The sequence below is a fragment of the Clupea harengus genome, chromosome 22 (genome assembly GCF_900700415.2).
Source record: "Clupea harengus chromosome 22, Ch_v2.0.2, whole genome shotgun sequence".
NCBI lineage: Eukaryota > Metazoa > Chordata > Actinopteri > Clupeiformes > Clupeidae > Clupea > Clupea harengus.
The window spans coordinates 24,463,490-24,488,653 of NC_045173.1; the positions used below are offsets into that span (position 1 = coordinate 24,463,490).

The following is a 25,164-nucleotide window of genomic DNA, read 5'->3' on the forward strand; positions in this document are numbered from 1 at the left end:
TGTGTGTGTGTGTGTGTGTCTGTATCTGTGTGTGTGAAGGAGGAAGAGAGAAAGAGAGAGCGAGAGAAAAGGAGAGAGAGAGACATCCTCTCGTCTCCTCTTGCCTGTCTGATTTATAAACACATCATCCTCCCTGATTGCATTATCTTCCACACTGAAGCTGATAACATCTCGGCCTGTGGCCCCCACAGCACTACTGGCCAGGCCTTAGCCCTAAGGTCAGAGGCTCCATCCAATCACCATTAATTCCCAGGTCAGAGACTCCAGCCAATCACCATTCATTCCCAGGTCAGAGACTCCAGCCAATCACCATTCATGGCCTGGTCAGAGGCTCCAGCCAATCACCATTCAGTCCCTGGTCAGAGGCTCCATCCAATCACCATTCAGTCCCTGGTCAGAGGCTCCATCCAATCACCATTCAGTCCCTGGTCAGAGACTCCAGCCAATCATCATTCATTCCCTGGGCACATCACACATCACAGTCCCATTTCCTCGAAGAGGAACACACACACACACACACACACATACACACACACACTCGAAGAGGGAATGAGGAGGAAGAGTTGTAAGAGTTGACCGGTGTGTTATGTAAGGGATCTTGTAAAGTCCAGCGGTCATTATCGAAAAATAAATCCAGACGGGACGACAACTTGTTTCGTCCTGAAGGGATTACCTTTACAATACATAGAAGACATTTCTCCAAAATATCTTTTAATGATTTTGTTGCTGTGTCGTGATTTCTGCTTAAAAAAAAAGATTCTTCATGCAAATAGAACTTTAAAGTTTCAGGTGTTGCGTAGCAACCCATTACTTGCTGACTTCAAGTTACAATGACTTTCCATCACATTAAATGACCGGACTTCTTGTGGAATGATATGAAAGATGTGAATTAGAAGCACAAAACCCGTTTCCAATGACAGTGGTGATACATTTTTCGCAGCGGTCAATATAAAGAGATATCAGACCTCCAAACGTTGGGGTGGCCCATTCATATCAACTGAACTTTTTTTGAACATTTTGAGGAGTCGTATAATAATAAGTTATAACATCACAAATTTGATAAAGTGTATACTCAATACATATTTTAAATGTGTGTTCTTGATTTTGAAATACATTGTAAAATACTCAAAATACTAATAATAGTGTTATGTATGTTAAAATATTCTGTGAATTTCCCTTATTTTTAATAAAACAGAGTGAGAGAACATAGCTTCCATTCCATAGCTTAGCCTATACTGAGTACAGGGCTTATATGCTTTTTTTTATTGTTGTGTCAATGTGTGTGTCAATATTTTTCATGTTTGCATGGGTCTTAAATTATTGACACGCTTTAAATCATACATGCCATTTTCATGACAAGTAAGTAGGTGAGACAGGGTCGAGGTAATGTTGAGTCCAGCACTAGTGTTCATCACATAAATGCAATTACCACTATAACAAAAAGAAAATCAATTCCAGCACCAACAAACATGCAGGAAACAAATCCTGCTAAGTCACGCACACGGTTGACATCATACCATCATCATACAGGCCAGTGATGGGATGGCGATACGTTAAGCAGGCCTCCTTAAGCCCTGACAGGAGTGATCAGCATTGACTGGTCAGTGAGCTGTCAGCTCTAGACCCTCTGTCAAATCCGGGCAGGGATGGTGGGAGGGAGGGATGGAGAGAGGGAGGGATGGAGAGAGGGAGGGAGGGAGGGAGGGAGGGAGGGAGAGACAGAGAGGCCTCCATCCCATCGGACTCCCTGCTGTGGCTCCAGGACACAATTACAGCCAGTGTTTCCAAACATACCAGGGCGCCCGTCGGGAGGAGGTCAAGCCCCGGGTATAATCTGGCGCAAACAGAGGGGCCCCTCTTTCAGACCAGTGGCCTTTGATTGCGGCCCCATTTAACCCCGTGGAGAAAGGAGAGAGAGAGAGAAGAGAAAGAGATAGATGGAGAGAGAGAGCAAAAGCGAGAGAGAGTTTGTGCTAAATCAGCAAAAAGTATCAACTCTCTGGAAACACTGGAAACACTGATGATAGGGAACGTTTTTGAACTGGAAAACACACCAGAGGAGCAGATAGGGCATTTAGTCGAACACATAAATGACTGAACAAAGTTAATCTGATCATCTGACAAATCATTAACGGTTGTGGTACTTGCGAAATGAGATGCAGTCACAAGTAATTCACAGAAAGTGTGCTTAAAATATTCACTTTCTGCCATATGAATAAACGCCACCTGGTGGTTCAATAACATCTAAAACCAGGGCTCCAAAACAGACATCTAAAACCAGGGTTTCCAAAACAGAGAGTATAGCTTGTGATGCTTCATGCCTAGGTGAAACAGGGTTGGAGTGTTTGCGCCATGATAATTTCTGGCATTTGCCTGCATCACCATGAGCTCGTCAACAAGTGAAATTTGACGCGGGGGACGCATATGTTGCGTCTGTCGCCTTGCCAATCAATATAATGACCAACAATGAATGGGCCGCTTGGTAGGTAACGGAAAGTGACCTCGGGCGATCTACTGGGGCGAGGTAATTTTGCATCTAAAATAATCACTTCTGGATCAGCTGTGGCCTTTATCGCCGTTGAACCGTAAAACCTTAGCAGCCGTGCATCAATTAAACCGTTTATTGATTGTTCGCAAGCATGGCTGCGACCTGGCGCATTTTTAGGATTGCAGCTGTTTTTTCTCATTAGTTTGAAGCGCACGTTGTTATTTTCGAGAGTCAAAAACGTTTGTTGTAGGCAAAATAAAAATTATGCGCAGTGGTATAGGCTTTATTTATTTTGTAATTTCAGTTGCTAAACTAGATTCTCACTCGCGGTAACATTTAAAGGAAGGAAAAAAAAAAGCTAAACTTTCGAGAGATGGAGACAGACATAGAGAGAGAGAGAGCGAGAGGGAGCAGCCATCCAAAGACAGACAGAACTCTGAAAAAAACGAAATGTGAGGACAAAAGTTTTTCAGATCGATGACCATGTAAAGGTCTGGGTATTGATTTGTATGAGGTACCATTGTACAGAGAGAAACCTTTATAGTGGATTTCTCATCTCACAAAGATGACCCTATTCAGCCACTGTGAAAAGAAAGAATAACAGGACCAAAAGTCCCTCTTATCCAAACCAAGTATGATCCTATGAAATAAAGACAAGGCTCTCTTCCTTGCAACTTTTATTGAATTTCTTGAGAACACCATGGAAGACGCCTCAGGCAAGGTGATTGGCTCCTGGTCTTCGTCCATGATGTGGTCAGATCTCAGATGATTGACAGCTCAGGCTCCCAGAATGCTTCATTTGCACTGTTTCGATTTTCTTAGTCCTGCAAGAAAATAATAATAAAAAAAGCCTCCTCTCCTTAAGATGCCATGCTGAAGGGGACTGCACCCAACATGGTTGTGTTGTTTGAATGCATGGACTCTCCTGCGGGAACAAGAGAAGGCCTGTCTGTGCACAACATAATAGCAGATGGACTTCGGGTTTGCTGCGGAGAGTGGGAAGGGACATATGTAGGATTTTGGCATTCATACCCTCTCTGCATAGACAATGCTCACACTTGCTCCGTCTAATTCCAGAATGCCTCATTTGTTGACCAATTAGAGAGCTACATCACACACAATTACGACTATTTCAAATTTGCATGATCTCTGAGTTTCTGGGCTGTCTTAGATTTTTCAGTCAGTGTATATGTGAAATTATCTATCTAGGCAGCAGAGAAAGACCTGTGTACAGCTGTTTTACATTCAGCAGGCTTACCTGGAAAACAAAAGTCTGGGTAGTAGGGTCTCAACCTTGAGCTGCCTGCACGCGCTGAATAATTGACTGTCCTGTTCAATATTTAAACAAAATTCAGCAAGTACATCTTGTCTTATAATGAAATCCCAAACCCAATAGAGAGAGTGAGAGAGAGGGAGAGGGAGAGGTAGAGAGAGAGGTTGGAGGAAGCTGTGAAAATGTGTATTTGTCATTTTCATAATTACAGTAAAGAGTCCATATTGGTTGTAGTTTCTAATACAGCGAAACATACAGTAAATTACCATCTAGCCAGATTCTGTATTCAGGTTGAAAGTAATGTCCCCAATGAAACAGAAATACAGCATCAGACCCTGTGTGCTGTCTCCGGTCTGAGAGGCCTATTCCGCAGGGCTACACTTTAACCCACAAAGACAGAGCATTAAGAGAAAGGAAAATCCATTTTCCAGGGTTATTGCAAGTCCTGGCTAACAGGGGTGAGTAGTATTGACCAAATGCGATTGTGGATAGAACAGACCCCACAGGGAAGGGACATAAAGATAGGAGGTGGAGAGAAAACTTAAATCGAAAGAAACGGGACAAATAGAAGGAAAGAAAAGAATAAAAAAGAGACGATGAATAACCCAAAGGAATTCAACTGGAAATCCTTTTAAACCTTTCATTGGTTTCTTAATGTCTCCAGCCATTAAAGCGTTAAACACAACAGCTGAAATCTCCGCTTCGTCGTCTGTCATACCCAGCCATTTCCATAGCGCAGCACGCGGCACAATCAGCAAACCAATCACGTCCTCGCCGACGGGGCAATGCAAATGACAATCAAGTCACACTAACGAGAGAGCTGAATTCCATTTCTAATCTTGACAGCCTCCACAGACCCTGCGTCCACACATTCCACCTTTACCGTGCAGTCTCTAATCATACACCGCCCCCACAGCTATAGGCGCAGGGGTTCTTCATGGATGCATATAGCTCAGACAGATTAGCCAATGTAAATGGCGTTTATTTGGGATATTTCGTGAGTCCTCGTTCCATCAAGGACATGTGCTCAACTCTGTGAGTCCAGCTCTAGTTTTATTTAAAAAACATTTTTTGTAGAGCTGCGCAAGACCGGGTGACCCGTGCGCTTCTCTGTGGACAAGGAGCCCGAGCCGTGGTTGCGCTCTTTCATATTAGCGTGCTATATTATCATATTTCACGCGCTGATGAACCGGGCGAGGTAATTACCGGCGCAGTGCTATTAAGCCTGCTTTTATTCCAGTCGTTTTCACCTCCACCGTCCAAGGCGAGAGGCCGCTGGAGCTTATTTCCCTCAGCGAAGATTTACGGCCAGCACAGCCTGCGCCAGGCCATAAAAAACATGTGGGAGAAACAGCCGCGTGTGTCGCTGTGTGCGAGTACACGAACGAGAGTGCGACCGAGACGAACATAACACCCAGAAGCTGTAAACCCAGCGCAATATTGGCAGTATTTAATGGATATGGTATAAATGAAAATGTTGGCCCAACAATTTCAGAGCTGTTTTTTGTTAATGTTATTGAGGCGAAAAAACAGCAAAATGACATGAAAATTTTTATGGCTGAAAGGATGTGGGGCACTCAAAGTCATTCCAGCAGCTGGCTCTAGACGCTTCACTACTCATATTTCAGAGAAACGTAGTGTGCAGACACATCTTGCAAATAACCCCACTTCTGCACAAGCTATATCTGAACAAATTACCTCCTAATGTTCTGACACACACACATACACACAAAACACGTCATCTTATAAAGCCAGCTTTAAAGCCAACATTGAAATGTCTATGGCAAGCCTTATTAAGAATCAAATTTCTAAATACCACCGCATTAACCAGCCAGCCAGCACACAAGGCAGCATTATAGGACTTGTTCAAGGTAAGCCTAGAGTATATATATGGGAAGCCATCATCTTGTTGCTCAATACAATGTCACGTGAATACTGTTATAGTGATTAACTGTGATGTACCCCCAAAACAACAGTCATGTTTAAACCTGTGCATACACTATACTGTATTTACTTCATTGTATTCTTGTGTTGTTATATGCTCATGGCACCAACAGGAGCAGCGCTCCACATTTCATATGTAAAAAAGCATTGGCAATAAAGGCTTTTAATTCAATTTCAATTCAATTCAATATACAGAGGACCCTAATGGAAAAGAGCTAAGGAGGTACTCCTAAGCAAGACTCCTCCTCAGACTGAACGCCCTCTCTCTATGACCACTAATGGACACAGATAGGGTGGATAATATTGGATAACAATGTCCCTCCATGGCCTTAAAACTGCCTGTGCCACACATATCACATAGGTGTTCCATACAGTCAGAAAATCATTTCAGGAGGCAGGGCTCAGTTAAGGTGCACAGTCTTGTGGGCTCCTTGCCTGAAGTCAAATCTGTTGCTCAAGGATCTGTTCCTACTAAATGAAAGACATGGGGGCACACCAGCTGGGAATCCCCCTAAGTGCAAGGACACAGAGACATGGTGGTCCAATAAATGCACACTCCTTTGCAAGACTGTGCAAACACTTGTTTTCCTGACAGTCAAGTGAGTTGTTATTTTACGTTTTTGATTCATGAAGGAATTGCATAAAACGCATGCTCCACTGATAAGTGGTTATCACACCTAACATTCCTGGTTATTGTTGGAACATGCTTCAGTGCTTTCTTTATTTTCTGAAATTGTTCTTTTGTCTCTCACTCATATTACTATTAAGACGACCACCTCAGCCAGAACAATGCCAACACTGAATGAATATGCGTTTTCTTTTTTTTACATTTTTCATGTTAGTTTTGGCACACTCTCTTGAGGTATCTACAGATGCAGCTGTTCCAGCAATGCCATCTGTAACATTTACACTCATCCACAAGGGGGCGCTGTGTAGCTGTGCTTGGCGAGGGCCGCGCCACAGTGAGCTCCGGCTTTGAGTCTTAGTTCCAGCCTCAGGCCCAAGAGTAATCACGAGGTCAAGAGCTCACACAGGAAGGAGGAAGTGGACAGCCACTGATGGTGGTAACTTACCTTTCAGCATGTGGCTAGAATGTGTTCTCTGGTCCTGTATTAGCAATGACCTCACTCTTTCACAACCTCCTAAAACAGCATATACATACTGTTTATAAACATATGGAGAATTTAAATAAATCATTTTTACCTCTAGTGGCCCTACTGTGAGAAATGTACAATCTTTCTAGGTAGATCATTTTTGTGGCAAAATTTTAGTCTCCTTGATGGAAACAGACTGTAGAACACGCCTGTCCAGAACCAGATTCGGGTCAGATCCTCTCTGAGATACTCTAAGGGATGCTGCTCCAGCTCAGTTATGGGAAGAGGTTAATTTCCCTGATCACCCAGTTAAGGGCGCTGAAATGCTGTGTACTTTGTTCCAACCTGTGTGACCTTAAGTGACTTGAAACTTCAAGCATCTGTTCCCTCAATCATTGGGCACTTTGTCCTCAGCAGTCATAACTCCAACCACACTGAATTTTCTGCAGTTTATAAACAACGTTTGTATAAGACATGAAACTGCACATAAACCTTTTCTATTTATTGCGCTTGTGGATACATAATACAGTAGAAACAGAATATATTTAAGTACGCTTGCAGTAAAAAAAACATTGTTCAGATTATGTTACAGACATTCTCTCCATCCAATATAAGGACCATAATTTCAATATATATAAAAAAACTTGTATGTTAAAATGTTAAAAATGTTAAATATAACTTTCAGTTTGAAAGAACCTGGATGCAAATACATTCATACATACATAAGACATTGTTTTAAAGATTACATAATATATTAACATAAATTATAAACGTATTACCCTGACAAGATTATTGCAGTTTACAGTAAAATACAAGTCAAGAAGACTGTGGAGGTCACATATTTTCTGAATGCACCCGGAGTTTGTTCAGGCAGCAGTCACAGACAGTTCTCAGTCATGAAGTTTGTGAAGACAGGGAAGTCCATCCTTGTTCATTTGTGAGGCCTCAAATAGTTAACCCTTTGTTTTCTTCTTAATCCTGGTTTCTTCTTCCTGTTCTCTCTCCTTTTAATCCAACTGGGCCGATTACGTGGGGGTAACACAGTGATTATTTTCCTCACTGTAGAAGTGTTCCCCTTTGTGTTATGGTTAATGGGTTTCCTGGTTATCATTGTAGAAATATACCGCTTTGTGTTATGGTTAGTGGGGGTCCTGGTTATCGGTGAAGGAGTATACCGTTTTGTATTATGGTTAGTGGGGGTCCTGGTTATCGGTGAAGGAGTATAGCGCTTTGTGTTATGCTTAATGGGTTTCCTGGTTATCAGTGGAGAGGTGTCCCGATGTACGGGTCTTCTGGTTGTTTGTGTCTCCTGGTGTGTGGTCATGGTTGTTGGAGTTGTTGGCGGTGATGATGTAGTCCCCCTATCCTGAACAGGAGACTTGGTGGTTGGGTTTGTGGGTGAAGGCCCCCTTTTTCGAGATGTCGTCACAGGTATTGGCGTGGGTGAAGGCCCCCCTTTTCGAGGTGTCGTCACAGGTATTGGCGTGGGTGAAGGCCCCCCTTTTCGAGGTGTCGTCACAGGTATTGGCGTGGGTGAAGGCCCCCCTTTTCGAGGTGTTGTCACAGGTATTGGCGTTGTTGTAGCCTTAGCAGGCTTAGCCTTATCATCCAGGTGTCTCATGGCCTTCTTAGCCCAATGCGAGTCTGGATCTGAACATATGCCTTTGCCCACCTTAGTTTCAAATCTGTAATAAGACATGCAGTTCTGTCAAGAGCTTCTGTATTGTTAAACTCTGATAGTTGCAGTTTCTTAAGTTACAGTGACATGACTTAGAACTTACCTTATGGCACTGATACTGCAAGGTCCAGCCTTTTCCACGGTGTAACTCCTTAACTTGGTGACATTAACTTGTGTTGATGAATGCTTTAAACAGACACATTGCACAATGGGCACACTTCCTGTGGATGACATTATTCATCAGGAAAGACATTTGATTGCTTTTGTGTTTTAAAATGTATTTGTTGCTACTGTCCGATCTCTCAAGTGATTTTCTGCCTCCTGCTCTGATATTCATCAACAGCCTCATTTAATTGAATTTAATTGAATTGAAACTGTTGTTAGTGACATATATAAGATTCAGCTTCCTAGAAAATAATTCAGTTAGTTGGAGACAATAATCTTGTAGGGTAATACATGACTGTGAGTGAAAGAGATACAGTAAAAAGCTAATTTGAAAAAGAAGAAATACACTTCCAGGATATACATTTTATATTGACAACATGGCTAAGTATTTTGACTGTCTTGGTTACAAACCATGACAGAATTTGGACTTTCGGTGGCACTGGTGTATTCATTGACATAATTCTTTACTTTTGAGGCATAAACAAAGCATTTTGAGTGAGTTACAGGCTTTTGCAGGTAATCCATTGTGTGATGCTATTTGTACGAATTTTTTTGATAAATGATCTTGGCTGCTTGAAAATGTTAAGGATGATTCGAGAAATTAACTAAAGCAACGGTCAAAAACTGTAACATGGACTTCCCATAGACGAGGGTTTCCTCTCTGTTCTCAAACAGCTTACTTTTCACCTCACTGAGCTGACTGTCTAAAACTCTGACAAAAACTCAAAACAGCCACCTGTACTGAAATGATGTGAGTAGAAATGAAATTAAAGAGTGATCACAATTCAAAGACAGATACACTACTACTGTGAACAACCTCTCTGAAAGGGAAAAACCTTTAGGAAAAGTATTTATATTTATCGTGTTATCGTCTGTGGATAATCAGAGTAAGCCTAGAGTACCATTCACACTTTCAGTGACTATGACAGCAAGTGGACAGTGAGAGACTCACCTGCACAGATAGTGGCCATGCACACCACCATGCAGCAGACAGCAGCGACCAAGTTCACCTTCATCCTGTCCTGTGATGCGTGTCAGACTCAGAGACCCTCTGACTTTCTGCTTATTCTTTTCTCTCTCTTTATTTCTCCTTCTGTATTTCTCTCTCTGTATTTCTACTCTAACCAACACACACACACACACACACACACACTTTCTCTCTCCCTCTCTCTTTCAACTCTTCAATGGCCCTCTACTCACTGCTCTCTTTCTTCTCTCTCTCTCTCTCTCTCAGGGAGGGGCTTCAGTTAACCCACAGGCCCAGTGGAAAGCCCACAGCCCCTTACCTCAAAATGTCAACCACACAGCAGAGGAAAGAGTGATGAGTGTGACCAGCACTGAGAAACGGAATCGATGAGTGTCACCCTGCCCACCCACTGCCATATACCTCACTAGCAGAGACAAGCCAAAGACCCCCCGGAGTCTTTTAGTGTGTGTAGCATCCTAGCCTGCCTAGCAGAGATGAGTTTAGACACGCCTCATTAGGCTCCTGCTACCTATGCTTATAGTAACTCTTACGACTCTCCACGACACCTTGAGAGAGACATGCTTTAGTGGCAGACACTAGCAGCCCTGGGTCTTAGCCCCCTCGCTAACATGCCTGTCTCTCATCAGAATCAGAATCAGAATCAGAATAGTATTTATTGCCAAGCAGGTTTACACCTACCTGGAATTTGTTCTGGTGTATAGGTGCATACAGTGAACATAAAACATACAAACACAATAAGTACTACACATAACATAAAAACATAAAAACACACTAAGTACTACACATGAGAGAAGTACTTCAGATAAAAACACAGTATATAGGATACAATATATATAAAAAAATGTATATAAAAAAGTATATTAGAGTATATTAGAGGTAAAATGCAAAAGTGAATGTGCAATGTGCAGTGTGCAATGTAGTGTGTGTTAACATAACACAGACTTGAGGTGTGGGGGCGGGATAAGAGTCCATTACTCATACCTGAGGTTGCAAGTTCAAGTCCAATGTGGGACTTTGGTGGTCTACACAACTCAGGATAGACAGGACCTACATGGTCTTATCAATAAGGTCTACTGGAGATCCAAATGCCAGAGATTTCAGAGACATCATACAGTATATATATAGTTTAAGTTTACTTACTGTATGTGTGTAGTTCTACATTGTTCATTGTATTGCTTGTATAGGCTACATATAGCATGACCTAGGTTTTGCATTGGTTGCAAGACTAATCGGCATTGTGGTCAGATAACATCCAGTAATATACAATCCTATTTGACACACTGAATATAATGGCCACTATGTTATGACAGTAAAATCTGAGGACAAAATGTCTGATCTTCACCTGGATTTAGATTAGATTTATTGTGACAGCCTCTCAGTGGCTTGACAAGTCCTCTAAATGATGGACCTCTGCAGTCCACAGTGCATACGTGTATTGAGGCTTCTTAAAGCAAGAGTTTGTACGAGTGTGCTCTTGTGAGTGTACTCATTCTGTGAGAAGGGTAATGACACTACGCGCAGTCTGCCCACCGCAGCGGAACACCGCCTCCACCATGCGCACCGCCTCCACCATGCGCACCGCCTTCACCATGCGCACGCTCAGCACAGAAGAGTGAGAGTTCCACGGGTCGGGCCTGTGGTCTGCCTGGAGAACCCAGTGGGAGAGAGAGCGATAGAGAGAGAGAAAGAGAGAGGGGGAGAGAGAGAGAGAGAGAGAGAGAGAGAGGGGGGGGGAAAGAGAGAGGGGGAGGGGGATACACCGAGGTTCTTTCTGTTCCAGAAGTTCCGTTGCCACGTACTTAAAAAGGGGCAAACTCCTTTCAAGAGGTTTCACACCTCTGAAGACCACGGCAACCGTAGCCATGAAGCCCCTCTCTGCTCTACTGTCATTTCTTACTATGCTGCTTTGCTACGCTGCTTTGGGAAAAGGTGTCTATTTTTTCTGACTGTTTGTGTGTGTGTGTGTGTGTGTGTGTGCGTGTGCGTGTGCGTGTGCGTGTGCGTTTGTGTGTGTGTGCGTGTTCGTGTGTTTTTTTAATTACAGCCAATAATTCAGTCATGTTTCTTCATGGTATATTGATGCCTCTCCTCTGTGTCTTGTTAGCGAGCGGCCCTGTTGTCTCCTGCTGCCTGAAGACCAGCGGTACGAGGGTGAAGTTGCACTTGCTGCAGTCCTACCAGCTTCAGAACGGGGTCATGTGTCACGGGCTGAACGCAGTCAGGTGAGGTTTCGCTGCACGGCTCTCTGTAGCCGTCCAAAATTGCTTACACTTACGAAACAGTGGTGCACAGCGTGGTTAGTTTGTGAGTGGGTGTAGGTGTGGAGCTGTTAAAAAAAAACACAAACATTTAAAAAATGAGAAACTTGACTCACATCCGAAGTCCCGTTTGTCAGTGAGAGTTTGTGTTCTGACTTTAATGAAGGGTGTTACCTGCATACAACACATTTACTTTACTGCATTTAATAATTCATTATTTGTATGTTGTCTCCATAGATTTACCACTGTCAGAGGAGTCACCATCTGTTCGGACCCTTCAATGCATTGGGCCAGAAGAGCCGTGTCTTACCTTCAAAAGAAGCACAAGTCTCAATCCAGGAACCATGTCTCTTCGTGGGACTCAAAGACGCTCAAGCCAACCATGCCTGAGAACTCAGCCTCCAGTGCCAAACTGGTTTCACACTGATTACTACCTTTTGGACACTAAATTCATTTCTTATCTTGGACAAATGTTTGGTCTTTGGTCACATTTACTGGAACGTGACTTTTTCTTTGTTTGTTACTGAAATGGCTACTTTACAGATGTTCCTGTTTCTCTGTGATGTGCTTATAAAGGGATTGTACAAAGTAATGCTGATATTTGTTATTTCGATTGCAAATAAAAGACTGGAAATGCAGCTGTGTTAAATCTTCAACACACCTCTCATGTATTCATGTGTATTGGACACTAGCTGGAGAGGACATAGCTTATCCAAAGGTGCAGGAGAGACACTCAAGACAAGATGGTCAAAGAGAGAACCTCAACCATACTGACACCTTCATCACGTCCTGAAGGGTAAAATAAACAAGGTCCTTGCATTTTGCAGGTTGCTGCTTTTCAGTGTTTGAGTTTCAATGTGTGTGTGTGTGTGTGTGTGTGTGTGTGTGTGTGTGTGTGTGTGTGTGTGTGTGTGTGTGTGTGTGTGTGTGCATGCATGTGTGGTTTTGTTGTATGATTCACATCACGGTAATTCTAAAGAGCAGGGCATGGTTCAGACCGCAGATGGTAAAAATAGCAGTAGAGCTCAGGTGGAAGTTCAGCCTGCAGTCAGCCATTGGGACTGAGAGCGTGAGAGTGAGCCCACACCCCAGTTCCATTAGCCATACGCACAGAGCTGTTGTGCATCCTTTAGAAACAAGAGGGTCTAATCACCGTTTATTTTTTCATAATCTGTAACACAATCTGATCTCTAAAAGTTGCAGTATGTAATATTTCTGGTCAATGTGGTCAATAATAAAGCAAACAACCAATAACTTTAATGAAGTTGAGAAAAGCTTGATAGAAAGACCCATTCCATGTGTCCATGCATGAGTTTAGCTTGACTCTCAGAGGTCATTGGCTGCCTTTGGTTTAAACCAGTGGTTCTCAAACTTTTTCTGTCATTCCCCACTTTGAACAAGGGGACCTTTTCAAGCCCCACCTGTCCCTCATCGCTCCAATAAAATGGTAGACCAGGCATAAAATTGTCAAATGTATTGAAATAACGATAAATTCTTATTCTTAATCAATAACAAATAACATCAGTTCAGAAAGAGAGAAAATAAAAGTGCAATGGTGTCAATCCTTGCCTCATATGGGCTGAGTTCCAAAAATAAAGAAAAAGGGCCTACTATGCAATTGTGTTATCAATGGTAGGCCAAGCTTACAATCTCCCTTGTACTGTATGTCGCTTTGGATAAAACAACTGCTAAATGACTAAATGTAATGTAAAATTGTCAAATTTACTATTAGGTTGATTTTTTGGTGAATCAGCTGTCTTTTTCGCCACTGGTACTGAATCGCCAACCTTTGAATTTTGTGTCACAAATGTATCCATAACGTCAATATTAGCCTATCGCCCACTACACTTTCATGCTCCAGGAAGGTTTTTTTTTCATTGTCCCGCTGCAATTAATATGCCCGCTCTATAACTCATGTTCTTACCGTCAAAACTATTATCTTGGTTAAAACCCTTGCAAATTGCTGTATAGCATTACATTTCGAGAGCCTCAGTTGACTCAACTTATATGTACATTTATTCAATCAATAATTTATGAATAAAAATTGGTTAATTTATTAAAATATCAAATAATTCTTGGAGCGCTCCCAAAAGCTATGTTTGCTGTAACCTCGTGAACCAACAGCTCTAATTCTAATTCTAATTCTAACTCATCATCCATGGTGGCAGGAACACGCAGGCCCTTTCTTCCCTATTTTAGCGTTGCGCTATTAACACTAATGGGCGTGGTTAGGCGTTGATTACGCAACGAGGTTCTTGTTTGCTAAATACTACGCAAAATGCGGAAACACAATGTGCGCTATATGCGGTTTGGCAAAGGCGATTTAAGCATTCTAACTGAACAATGGACCGATTTCAATCATTTTTGTTTGTAGTAAAAAATTTGACCCAAAAAATAGGGCCCAGGTTGAAAAATCCCTTTACGTTTGTTTTTCATATAGCCAGACGTTAATTGTTCCCTGAAGAATACACTCAGACAAAAAATGGCTGATCCTACTTTTAATGTTGCTGTCCTTGGACACTGATTAGAACCAGTGTCTCATACTGGCATGTAGCACAGATGTTTTTGTGTTAAATGATGGCTTTGTTGTGATTAGATGCAAATAAAGGCTTTTGTCTGCGTGAACGCTCGGACAACAGATAGTTTAGGAGATAGGAGATAATTTTTTCTGACACAATTTTGTTGTAATGCTTTTGCGATCCCTCAGCGGTTCATGTACTGGTAGCGAAGTCAAAATGATTGTGAGGGAATACAAATACTACTATGAGGAAACAGGACATTGTTAGCAAGCACAAATACAGTCGCACTCCACGCCCCCTATCCTGAACAGGAGACTTGGTGGTTGGGTTTGAGGATGTAGTGTCCCTCTTTTCAACTGTAGACGGAATGAACGATGTAGGTGTGCTGCCTTGACCAGGGAAATTGGGAGTAGGCTTTGAAGGTGTAGACTCTAGGGTTAGAGTAGACCCCCTATCCTGAACAGGAGACTTGGTGGTTGGGTTTGTGGGTGAAGGCCCCCCTTTTCGAGGTGTCGTCACAGGTATTGGCGTTGTTGTAGCCTTAGCAGGCTTAGCCTTACCATCCAGGTGTCTCATGGCGTTCTTAGCCCAAACCGAGTTTGGATCTGAACATATGACTTTGTCCAACTCAGTTTTAAATCTGTAATAAGACATGCAGTTTTGTCAAGAGCTTCTGCCATTGTTAAACTCTGATAGTTGCAGTTTCTTAAGTTACAGTGACATGACTTAAAACTTACCTTATGGCACTGATAACGCATAGTCCGGCTTTTTGCACGCGGTAACTCCTTAACCTGGTGACTTGAACTTGGGCTGATGAACGGCTTACACAGGAACATGTGTTAATGGGCACACTTCCTGTGGATGACATTATTCATCAGGAAAGACTTTTGATTGCTTTTGTGTTTTAAATTGTATTTGCTGCTCCAATCTCTCAAGTGATTTTCTGCCTCCTGCTCTGATATTCATCAACAGCCTCATTGAATTGAATTGAAGTGAAACTGTTGTTAGTGACATAAATAGCATTCAGCTTCCTTGAAAATAATTCAATTAGTTGGAGACAATAATCTTATAAGTTAATAAATTACTGTGAGTGAAAGAGATGCAGTAAAAAGCTACAAAATACACAAATCAAAGACAGATACACTACTACTGTGAACAACCTCTCTGAAAGGGAAAAACCTTTAGGAAAAGTATTTATGTTTATCGTGTTATCGTCTGTGGATAATCAGAGTAAGCCTAGAGTACCTTTCGCACTTTCAGTGACTATGACAGCAAGTAGACAGTGAGAGACTCACCTGCACAGATAGTGGCCATGCACACCACCATGCAGCAGACAGCAGCGACCAAGTTCACCTTCATCCTGTTCTGTGATGCGTGTCAGACTGAGAGACCCTCTGACTTTCTGCTTATTCTTTTCTCTCTCTTTATTTCTCTCTCTGTATTTCTCTCTCTGTATTTCTACTCTAACCAACACACACACACTCTCTCTCTCCCTCTCTCTTTCAACTCTTCAATGGCCCTCTACTCACTGCTCTCTTTCTTCTCTCTAAACCTCTGCCCTCTCTCTCTCTATCTCTCTCTAAACCTCTGCCCTCTCTCTCTCTATCTCTCAGGGAGGGGCTTCAGTTAACCACAGGCCCAGTGGAAGGCCCACAACCCCTTCCCTACAGTAGTCGATCACCGAAGGCAGACCTTCTCCTTTGAGTGCCCACTCCAGCACCACATGCTACACCAATCCAATACAGGCTCTGAATGCAGACGCAGGTGTATCTCTGTAGAGATCCTTTCCCTTATAACAACATTCACGAGCCTGTCAGTGGTTAAAACAAGTGGTTTACTTTGACGTGCATACTTGCATTGCAGAGTTATGTGCATCCTCTCAAGCACACCCTTGTCATTAACCTGTGGTGAGTGTGTGTGTGTTTGTGGGTAGGTGGGGGGTCTTATAAACATGAAAATATATATATATATATATGAGTGTGGGGGGTACATAGCTTGAGATTGAATGTCTGAAGGGGTACGGGACTGTAAAAAGTTTGGGAAACACTGCTCTAGGTTGGTGGGGGGGTTGAGAAGGAAAAAGAATCAGAAAAAGAATCAGTAGTGGATGGATTCATACACGTATTAGAGGATACAAGATATTAGCACACATGCAGCATATGTACATGATACATACATGAAACATAAAAGAAGATATTGTAGTAGGAGAATGATTAATGATAACACCAAGCAAGAAGGGAATTAAAACAAGTGAATTATGTATCCATGTAACCTCAATGGTAGTCTAACAAAGCACTGAAGTATCTACAGTGCCTTGCATAAGTATTCACCCCTTTGGATGTTTTACCCTTTTATTGCTTTTATAAATCAATCATGGTCAATATAAGTTGGCTTTTTTGACAAAAAAAAGAAGAAAAAAAAGCCCCCTTTAATGTCAAAGTGAAAACAGATTTCTACACAGTTATGTCAATTAAATAAAAATATGTAATGAAAAATAGTGATTGCATAAGTATTCACCCCCTTTAAAGTGACTGACCTAATTCAACAGAGGTCCAGCCAATTGGTGCTAGAAGTCTCACAATTAGCGGGCAACAGTTGTTGTATGCAGAATCTCTCCCATCTCAGCTGCTGAAGCTTGAAACTCCTTCAGAGTAGTCATAGGTGTCTTGGTGGCCTCTCTTACTAGTCTCCTCCTTGCCCGGTCACTCAGTTTGTGAGTACGGCAGATTTACACATATACCATATTCCTTCCATTTCTTGATGATGGATTTAACAGAATTCCAGGGGATGTTTAGTGCCTTGGACATTTTTTTGTATCCTTCCCCTGACTTTTACTTTTCAATAACCTTTTCTCTGAGATCTTTGGTCTTCATGGTGTAACAGTAGCCAGGAATACTGATTACTGAATACTGACCGGTGAATGGACCTTCCAGACACAGATGTTGTTATACTACAATCACTTGATACACATTCACTGCACACTGATCCCCATTTCACTAATTGTAAGACTTCTGGCACCAATTGGCTGGACCTCTGTTGAATTAGGCCAGTCACTTTAAAGGGGGTGAATACTTATGCAATCGCTTACTTTTCATTACATATTTTTATTTAATTGACATAACTGTGTAGAAATCTGTTTTCACTTTGACATTTTTTTTTTTCGAAAAAGCCAACTTATATTGACCATGATTGATTTATAAAAGCAATAAAGGGTAAAACATCCAAGGGGGTGAATACTTATGCAAGGCACTGTATGTATCTAATATGTAACATCTATGGTAGTCTATAGCCATACCATACAGTATATACTACATGAAATATACAGAATTAGTTTTTTCATCATTTTCACTCTTGTTTCAATACCATGTACACTTTTTCAAAACACTTAACACATTCACCATATCAGTAGACTATTTTAACGTAACTGTGGATACTTTTCCATTGCTTAGATTCATTTCCATTGCTTAGATCATTGTAGATGGAAAGATGCTGTATTTTGACAAACATATTAAGGTATACACTTGAATAAAGGCAGATTATTCTATTGTTTTTGCTGAAAATGTATTCAGTTTTCAATTTCTTGTTTTGTTTGCACTGACACAGAGCTGTGTTTTATGTTGCTCTGTCTCTGGGGGAAGAAAAGCAAATACATTGCAAATTGTTTTATTCAGCACAGAAGAGTGAGAGTTCCACGGGTCGGGCCTGTGGTCTGCCTGGACTCAGTGGGAGAGAGAGAGATAGAGAGAGAGAAAGAGAGAGAGAGAGAGAGAGAGAGAGTGGGAGGGGGATAGATCTTGATTATTTCTGTTCCAGAAGTTCCGTTGCCACGTACTTAAAAAGGGGCAATCTCCTTTCAAGAGGTTTTACACCTCTGAAGACCACGGCAACCGTAGCCATGAAGCCCCTTTCTTCTCTCCCGTCATTTCTTACTATGCTGCTTTGCTACGCTGCTTTGGGAAAAGGTGTATATTTTACTGACTGTATATGTGTGTGTGTGTGTGTGTGTGTGTGTGACGGTCGTGGTGCGACCGCACATTAACTGCACACTCCTGCCCCATATTTGCACCCACTAGTGCACCCAAACAGACATGGTTTGCACACACACGCACATACAAACACTCATACCACTGATTACAATTGGATCCACCTAATGGACACCGCTAATTGCCTAGACTGGTAGAGGGGACACGGAAAATGGTCTGGGCCAGGCCACCTGGATAAAGTGATTGGTTTTATGAACCTTTCGGACATTATTGTATTACGAATGTAACCGGCAGAATTACGGTCCTGTCTCCCAGCAGCCACCGTAGCCCCGGTCCTGCTCTGCCACGCCCCTGAGTAGCACTCTGGCTGTTCATTCATTAGCCAAAGTGCTGCTCCTATATAACAAGCTAACCAGGTAGGATGATACAGGTGTTTGTAATGCACAAGACGCTTCCGGGTAGCATGCGTTTCGCTGCCGAAGGTCTCGGTTGGAAGACAACGAGCTAACACACCCTGCTGTATTCTATATGTAACGAAGTTAAAAATGTATTATTTTGTTTGCATTTTATTTAATGAAATGTAACCACATTCTGATTTGATTATGTCTTTCTTTTCTATCTTGTATATATTAAATGTTGATTATTGAACACACTGAGTACTAACCTGTACTGTCCCTTTAAGAGATTTGGTTTAGTCTGTAGGTAACCCCGTTTAGTCTTCAGTCAACGGTTCCTGAATTGAAGAGAGCAGGCTAATGTCTAGCATATGGGATAACTACATGTTATGTGTGTGTACAGGTATGTTTGAATTCAGTGTATGTTATGTATTGTTTCCTCTATTGTTGTTCTAATGTGTGAAGAGTTTATGCTATATTTTATGTGCTTTCACATGAGGTTTATTCTTGTAAGAGCTTCAGTCAACGGTTCCTGAATTGAAGAGAGCAGGCTAATGTCTAGCATATGGGATAACTACATGTTATGTGTGTGTACAGGAATAAATGAGTAAAAACATCAGTTCGTGGTCGTTTTATTGAAGAAAAGAACACAACGCAGAAGGACCCGTTACATATAGGAAGACAAGTCCAGGTAAACTTTCCCTACGTAGCTCACGTTAACGGATTGACATGCTTGTGTGTAAGCTCCGTATGGATAGATGTGACATAGCATCTGTTCATCTTTGTTAGCTGATTATCTGAATGTTGGATGATTCAAATAATTACGTGAACTATGTTCGTGTGCTCAGGTTATGCCAACCACCTCTCCCTAGGGCTCTTAGCTCTCACGGAGACATGGATCACACCTGAAAACAATGCTACTCCGGCAGCACTCTCCACCAACTATGCCTTCTCCCATACTCCCCGGCCATCTGGTCGTGGAGGTGGGACGGGGCTGCTGATTTCAGACAACTGGAAATTCACTCCACTGCTGCCTTCAAACAGGTATGCCTCCTTTGAATATCATGCAATTATGGTAACTGCTCCTGTTAAAACTTATGTGATTGTTATCTACCGTCCACCAGGACAACAGGGTGATTTCGTCCATGAGCTGGACACCCTGCTGTCATCCATCCCTGACCAGGAGTGTCCAACACTCATCCTTGGCGACATGAACATCCACCTAGACAATCCCAACTCAGCTGACTTTCGGACCCTGGTTCACTCGTTCGACCTACAACAGGTCCCCACTCCTCCAACTCACAAAGCAGGAAAAGAGCTTGACCTCATCCTTGCTCGGAACTGCACCACAGACAACCTAACGGTAACCCCTCTGCATCGCTCGGACCACTTCTTCATTCGCTTCGATGTTCGGCTCATTGAGCAACCCTCTGTCCCCCCTCCGATGGTCTCGTTCCGGCGCAACCTCCGCAACCTCTCTCCCACCCACTTTTCCTCTCTGGTTTCTTCTGCTCTTCCACCTTTATCCACTTTCTCCTCACTAGGTGTCGATGATGCCACAGAATCACTCTGCTCCACTCTGAGCTCATGCTTGGATACTTTGTGTCCACTTTCCACCAGACCTGCTCGTTCTACCCAGTCTCATTCGTGGCTGAGTGATACCCTCCGAACGCAGCGCTCCAATCTCAGAGCGGCTGAGAGAAAGTGGCACAAATCTGCAGCACTGGACGATCTTGCAAGCTACCAGACACTGCTGGCCTCCTTCTCATCCAGCATCACTGCTGCTAAGAAGACTTTTTTCAACGACAAGATCAACGGTGCAACTGACGCTCGGAAACTATTCTCCACCTTCAAAACTCTGCTCTACCCTCCTCCTCCTCCCCCAGCTACTAACCTCACTGCTGATAACTTTGCTTCCTTTTTCACAGAGAAAGTGGCAGCCATCGGGAAACAGTTCGACCAACTGTCTCCCCCCCTAAGGGCGCAACCGTCAATGGCTCATCATTTCCTTCTTTCACCCCTCTCAGCGAGAGTGAGGTCTCCAAAATCCTAACAGGTAGCCGTCCAACTACATGCCCGCTGGACCCCATCCCATCCAATATCCTTCAAGCCATATCGCCTGCCGTCTTACCGGCAATAACACAGGTGATTAATGCTTCATTTAATTCTGGAACATTCCCCTCTTCATTTAAAGTGGCTCGGGTAACACCGCTGCTCAAGAAGCCGTCTCTCGATCCCACTCAGGTGGGAAACTATCGACCGGTCTCACTTCTCACGCTACTATCAAAAACCATTGAGAGGGCAGCTTCCAAACAGGTCACAGAGTTCCTAGCAAGGAACAATCTCCTCGATCCAAACCAGTCTGGATTCAAAAGTGGTCACTCCACCGAAACAGCCCTGTTGTCTGTGACAGAGGCCTTGAAAACAGCTAGAGCAGCAGCTCAATCCTCAGCTCTCGTCCTGCTTGATTTATCAGCTGCGTTTGATACAGTCAACCACCGCATCCTTCTGTCCATACTGTCAAGTATGGGCATTTCTGGCAAGGCGCACTCCTGGTTTGAATCGTACCTCACTGGGCGCTCGTTCAATGTGTCATGGCAAGGTCAGCTGTCTGTACCTCACCACCTTACCACAGGGGTGCCCCAAGGCTCGGTGATGGGACCACTTCTCTTTGCCATTTACACCACTTCGCTGGGCCCTATCATCCGCTCGCATGGTTTTTCCTATCATTGCTATGCCGATGATACTCAACTGTTTCTGTCTTTCCCTCCTGAGGACACCACTGTCTCGGCGCGCATCTCGGACTGTCTTGCTGATATATCCACATGGATGAAAAACCACCACCTTCAGCTGAACCTGGCCAAAACGGAACTGATGGTCTTTCCAGCCAAACAGGCCATCCACCACAACATCAGCATCAATATTGACTCCTTGTCTCTTGTTCCATCCAAAACAGCAAGAAACCTCGGGGTCATTATTGATGACCAACTGACTTTCACGGACCACATTGCCTCTGTCTCTAGGTCCTGCCGCTTTGCGCTATTCAACATCCGCAAAATCAGGCCGTACCTAACCCAGTATGCCACCCAGCTGCTGGTGCAAACCTTGGTGAATTCACGCCTTGATTACTGCAACGCCCTCCTAACGGGCCTGCCGGCTTGCGTGGTGAAACCACTACAAATGATCCAGAACGCGGCGGCGCGTCTGGTGTTCAACCAACCGAAGAGGGCACACGTCACCCCGCTACTCATTGACCTCCACTGGCTGCCTGTAGCTGCTCGCATTAAGTTCAAGTCACTTATGCTTGCCTACAGAGTGCTTGATGGTTCTGCTCCCACCTACCTAAATGCTCTTGTAAGGGCAAATGTTACACCCAGGATGCTGCGCTCTTCTAGTGAGCGTCGTTTGGCACTGCCGTCTGTGCAAGCACGGCAGTCCAGACTATTCTCATTTGTAGTTCCACGTTGGTGGAATGAGCTGCCCAGCACTACCAGAGCAGGGGCGTCCCTCTCTACCTTTAAGAAGCTTTTGAAGACCCAACTCTTCAGAGAGCACTTCCCGTCCTAACTGGCACTTCGACTAGTGCGTAACTTGCAATTACAGCAGTTACACTTCTGCACTCTTTCTTTCTTTTTATTTCATTTTGTTATATTTCTAATGTAAAGTAGTATTTATTTATTGTTACACCAGGTTCTATTGCTCGTAGCTTGAATATTCTCTCCCTTGTACGTCGCTTTGGACAAAAGCGTCTGCTAAATGACTAAATGTAAATGCTCAACTAGGTGTTGGTTGTGAGCTGCCAGGGAGCCCTATTCTCAGTGTTTGCTCTGTCCGTACCGCATGAAGGTAACATTAGCCAATCTGACTTATTTTATGACACATTCCTGACATGCTTATTATCATCCTGTACATAATAGACGTTCATTTATTGGTTTCTTCCTGTAGGAAGATTTGCCACTGCTGCTTTGCCTGTTATAAATTTAGGGTGATTTCAGCTTTTGACTCTGTTGTTTTATATTGTTTGCTTTTGTATTTGTTTGGTTGACTTAGCCTAAACCAAGGTGTGAGCTAGGTTTAGCGTGCTGCTTTTTATTACTTTTATTATTTTCCCCTCTCCTCCCCGCGGTGCTAGAGCGATAGGTGTTGTATTGCCTGTTATTACTGTTATTTTTATACTGGAATACCTCGTCTCTGTCGTTACTGGAACGTACTTGTGTGAGAGCCCGCTTGTCTCTGTCGAAAGGTACAATTTACACCGAACAATATATCTTGGTGTGAAAGTCACTAGGTGGCGTAGTCGCATCCAGAGCCAAGACCTAACTACCACTAGGTTACACATAGTTATCTCTTTGTTTTATGATTGTTAAGAAATGCTATGTTTGTGTCTCGGGGTCTGTCTTGTCATTGTGTATTGTTCAGTGTTTGTGTCTGTAACATGGTGTTTTGGGCCTGAGGGTTGTTTGCAGTGATTCACGGTGTGTTCTGGGTGGTGTGTGGTGTTTCACATGATTGTAGTGGTGATTGGCACACTTTAAATGAGCACTGAGCACGAACCTTTTCTACCGCACGTGTGTAGCATGATCACTAATTAAGCACAGGTGCCTAGCATTATGCCACTCCCCTCCCTAGGTGTTTCCCATCACAATATTTCTACTTATACCCGTGTCCACAAGCTAATGGCAGTATTGCCCATTGTATTAAGGTTGGTGATCGCGATATTCTTTGGTGTGGGCTCTCTATACTTTTCTCTGTATTGCATGTAATGAGTATTGCCTGACGCTGTGTTCATGTATCAAGGTTGGACCAGATGAGAGTTGCTTGAGGACTGCCGGCCATTGACCCTGTCCAAGCTGTGTCGTGTGTGCATGAGAAGCAGAGAACCAGAAGAGCGGCTGGCTTGGCCGTGTCCCGAGAGAACGAGACTGACACGCACGGCGCTGAAACCATACGGACCTACCTGGACACCCCAGACAGACCTTTTAACTTTGAGTGCTGGCACTACTTTTAGGAAGTGCATTTTAATGTTTTATATTTATTATCAATTTCCTGGAGTCGCTAAATAAATCTATTTTACTATTAAGAATAGTGTTCTGATTTCTCTTGCACGTATTCTGAGCTTTGCGTCCGAGCCTCAACCTCCCTTTTAGGGTGCGTTACATGTCTACCCCCCATGGGTAAAAATGGTGCTGGCCGCCAGGTGTATATATGTTCATTGTTCTGTCTGGTTCAATTAGTCAAGTCTTGTCAGGTATGTGCATTTATGTGAACCCTTATGTTACTGCTGATTTTTGTCCTCATCATTTAGAGGCATAGCAGGTATTGTAATAGAGATTAGTACTGCTGCATGGTGTCCTCTACCCCATTTAGAGGCTGAGCAGGTGATCTTCATGGAGACTGTTGCTCTTTGTCCTCTGTTCATTTGAGAGGCTTAGCAGTTCTCCTGGGTATTTTGAACCCTATTAAAACTTTATATTTGAACCCTCACTCTGTCTCTGAGCTTTTGGGCCAAAACCCACATTTTTGACGGCAACCGAGGCTCGGTCCGTCACAGTGTGTGTGTGTGTCATGAGCGTGTGTTTTTTTTTTTATTACAGCCAATAGTTCAGTCATGATTCTTCATGGTATATTGATGCCTCTCCTCTGTGTCTTGTTAGCGAGTGGCCCTGTTGTCTCCTGCTGCCTGAAGACCAGCAGTACGAGGGTGAAGTTGCACTTGCTGCAGTCCTACCAGCTTCAGAACGGGGTCATGTGTCACGGGCTGAACGCAGTCAGGTGAGGTTTCGCTGCACAGCTTGCTGTGGCTGTAGCCAGTCACCATTATTTTTGGTGGATCAGCTGTCTTTTTCGCCACTGGTACTGAATCGCCAACCTTTGTACTTCGTGTCACAAATGTATCCATAACGTCAATATTAGCCTATCGCCCACTACACTTTCATGCTCCGGGAAGGTTTTTTTCATTGTCCGGCTGCCATTAATACGTCGACATCAATCAACATTTCCGCACTATGGTTCCAGGTCACATTTTCATCCCGGTCCCCCATCTAATGTTAATACAGTGTTGTATAATGGTGCGGCTCCTATAATGTTTAATGTATAATGGAGCAACACATAAGCTACAGGGTGGGTGTGGTAGAGCGAGCGAGAGAGAGACAGCGAGCGAAAGAGAGTGAGAGAGAAAGGTGATGCACATGGATAGATCTGATGTAGTGACCGGAGCAAAGTTATGTTGCTGTAATGTTGAACCAGTCAAACCTCGTTTGAGTCTGGTTGTTTTATTTGATGGGGGTGTATGATCGTTATTGTCTATAAAGGAAGGCATTGCAACGGGACAATCTCTCGCTCATCGCGTCCATTTGCGCCCCACCTGTCACGTCTCTGC

At 43.2% G+C, this 25,164-nt stretch overlaps 2 protein-coding genes across 2 annotated transcripts in view; both read left to right on the forward strand.

The window, feature by feature from the left end:
- LOC116218496 (ephrin type-A receptor 3-like) overlaps window positions 1-25,164 on the forward strand; it is a 55,583-nt gene that overhangs the window by 21,135 nt on the left and 9,284 nt on the right. The gene's annotated exons all lie outside the window — the stretch shown is intronic.
- On the forward strand, window positions 11,409-12,512 carry LOC116218497 (C-C motif chemokine 8-like). Its single transcript, XM_031560404.2, has 3 exons — window positions 11,409-11,559; window positions 11,735-11,852; window positions 12,126-12,512. The coding sequence occupies exons 1-3, from the start codon at window positions 11,493-11,495 to the stop codon at window positions 12,313-12,315; spliced, it is 375 nt and encodes a 124-aa protein (XP_031416264.1). The 5' UTR covers window positions 11,409-11,492; the 3' UTR covers window positions 12,316-12,512.

Bases quoted from the DNA above. Each gene is read 5' to 3' on its own strand.
- LOC116218497 (XM_031560404.2), top strand. From the start codon at position 11,493: ATGAAGCCCCTCTCTGCTCTACTGTCATTTCTTACTATGCTGCTTTGC. The intron at 11,560-11,734 runs GTGTCTATTTTT...GTGTCTTGTTAG, and splicing joins CTACGCTGCTTTGGGAAAAG to CGAGCGGCCCTGTTGTCTCC. The intron at 11,853-12,125 runs GTGAGGTTTCGC...TTGTCTCCATAG, and splicing joins CACGGGCTGAACGCAGTCAG to ATTTACCACTGTCAGAGGAG.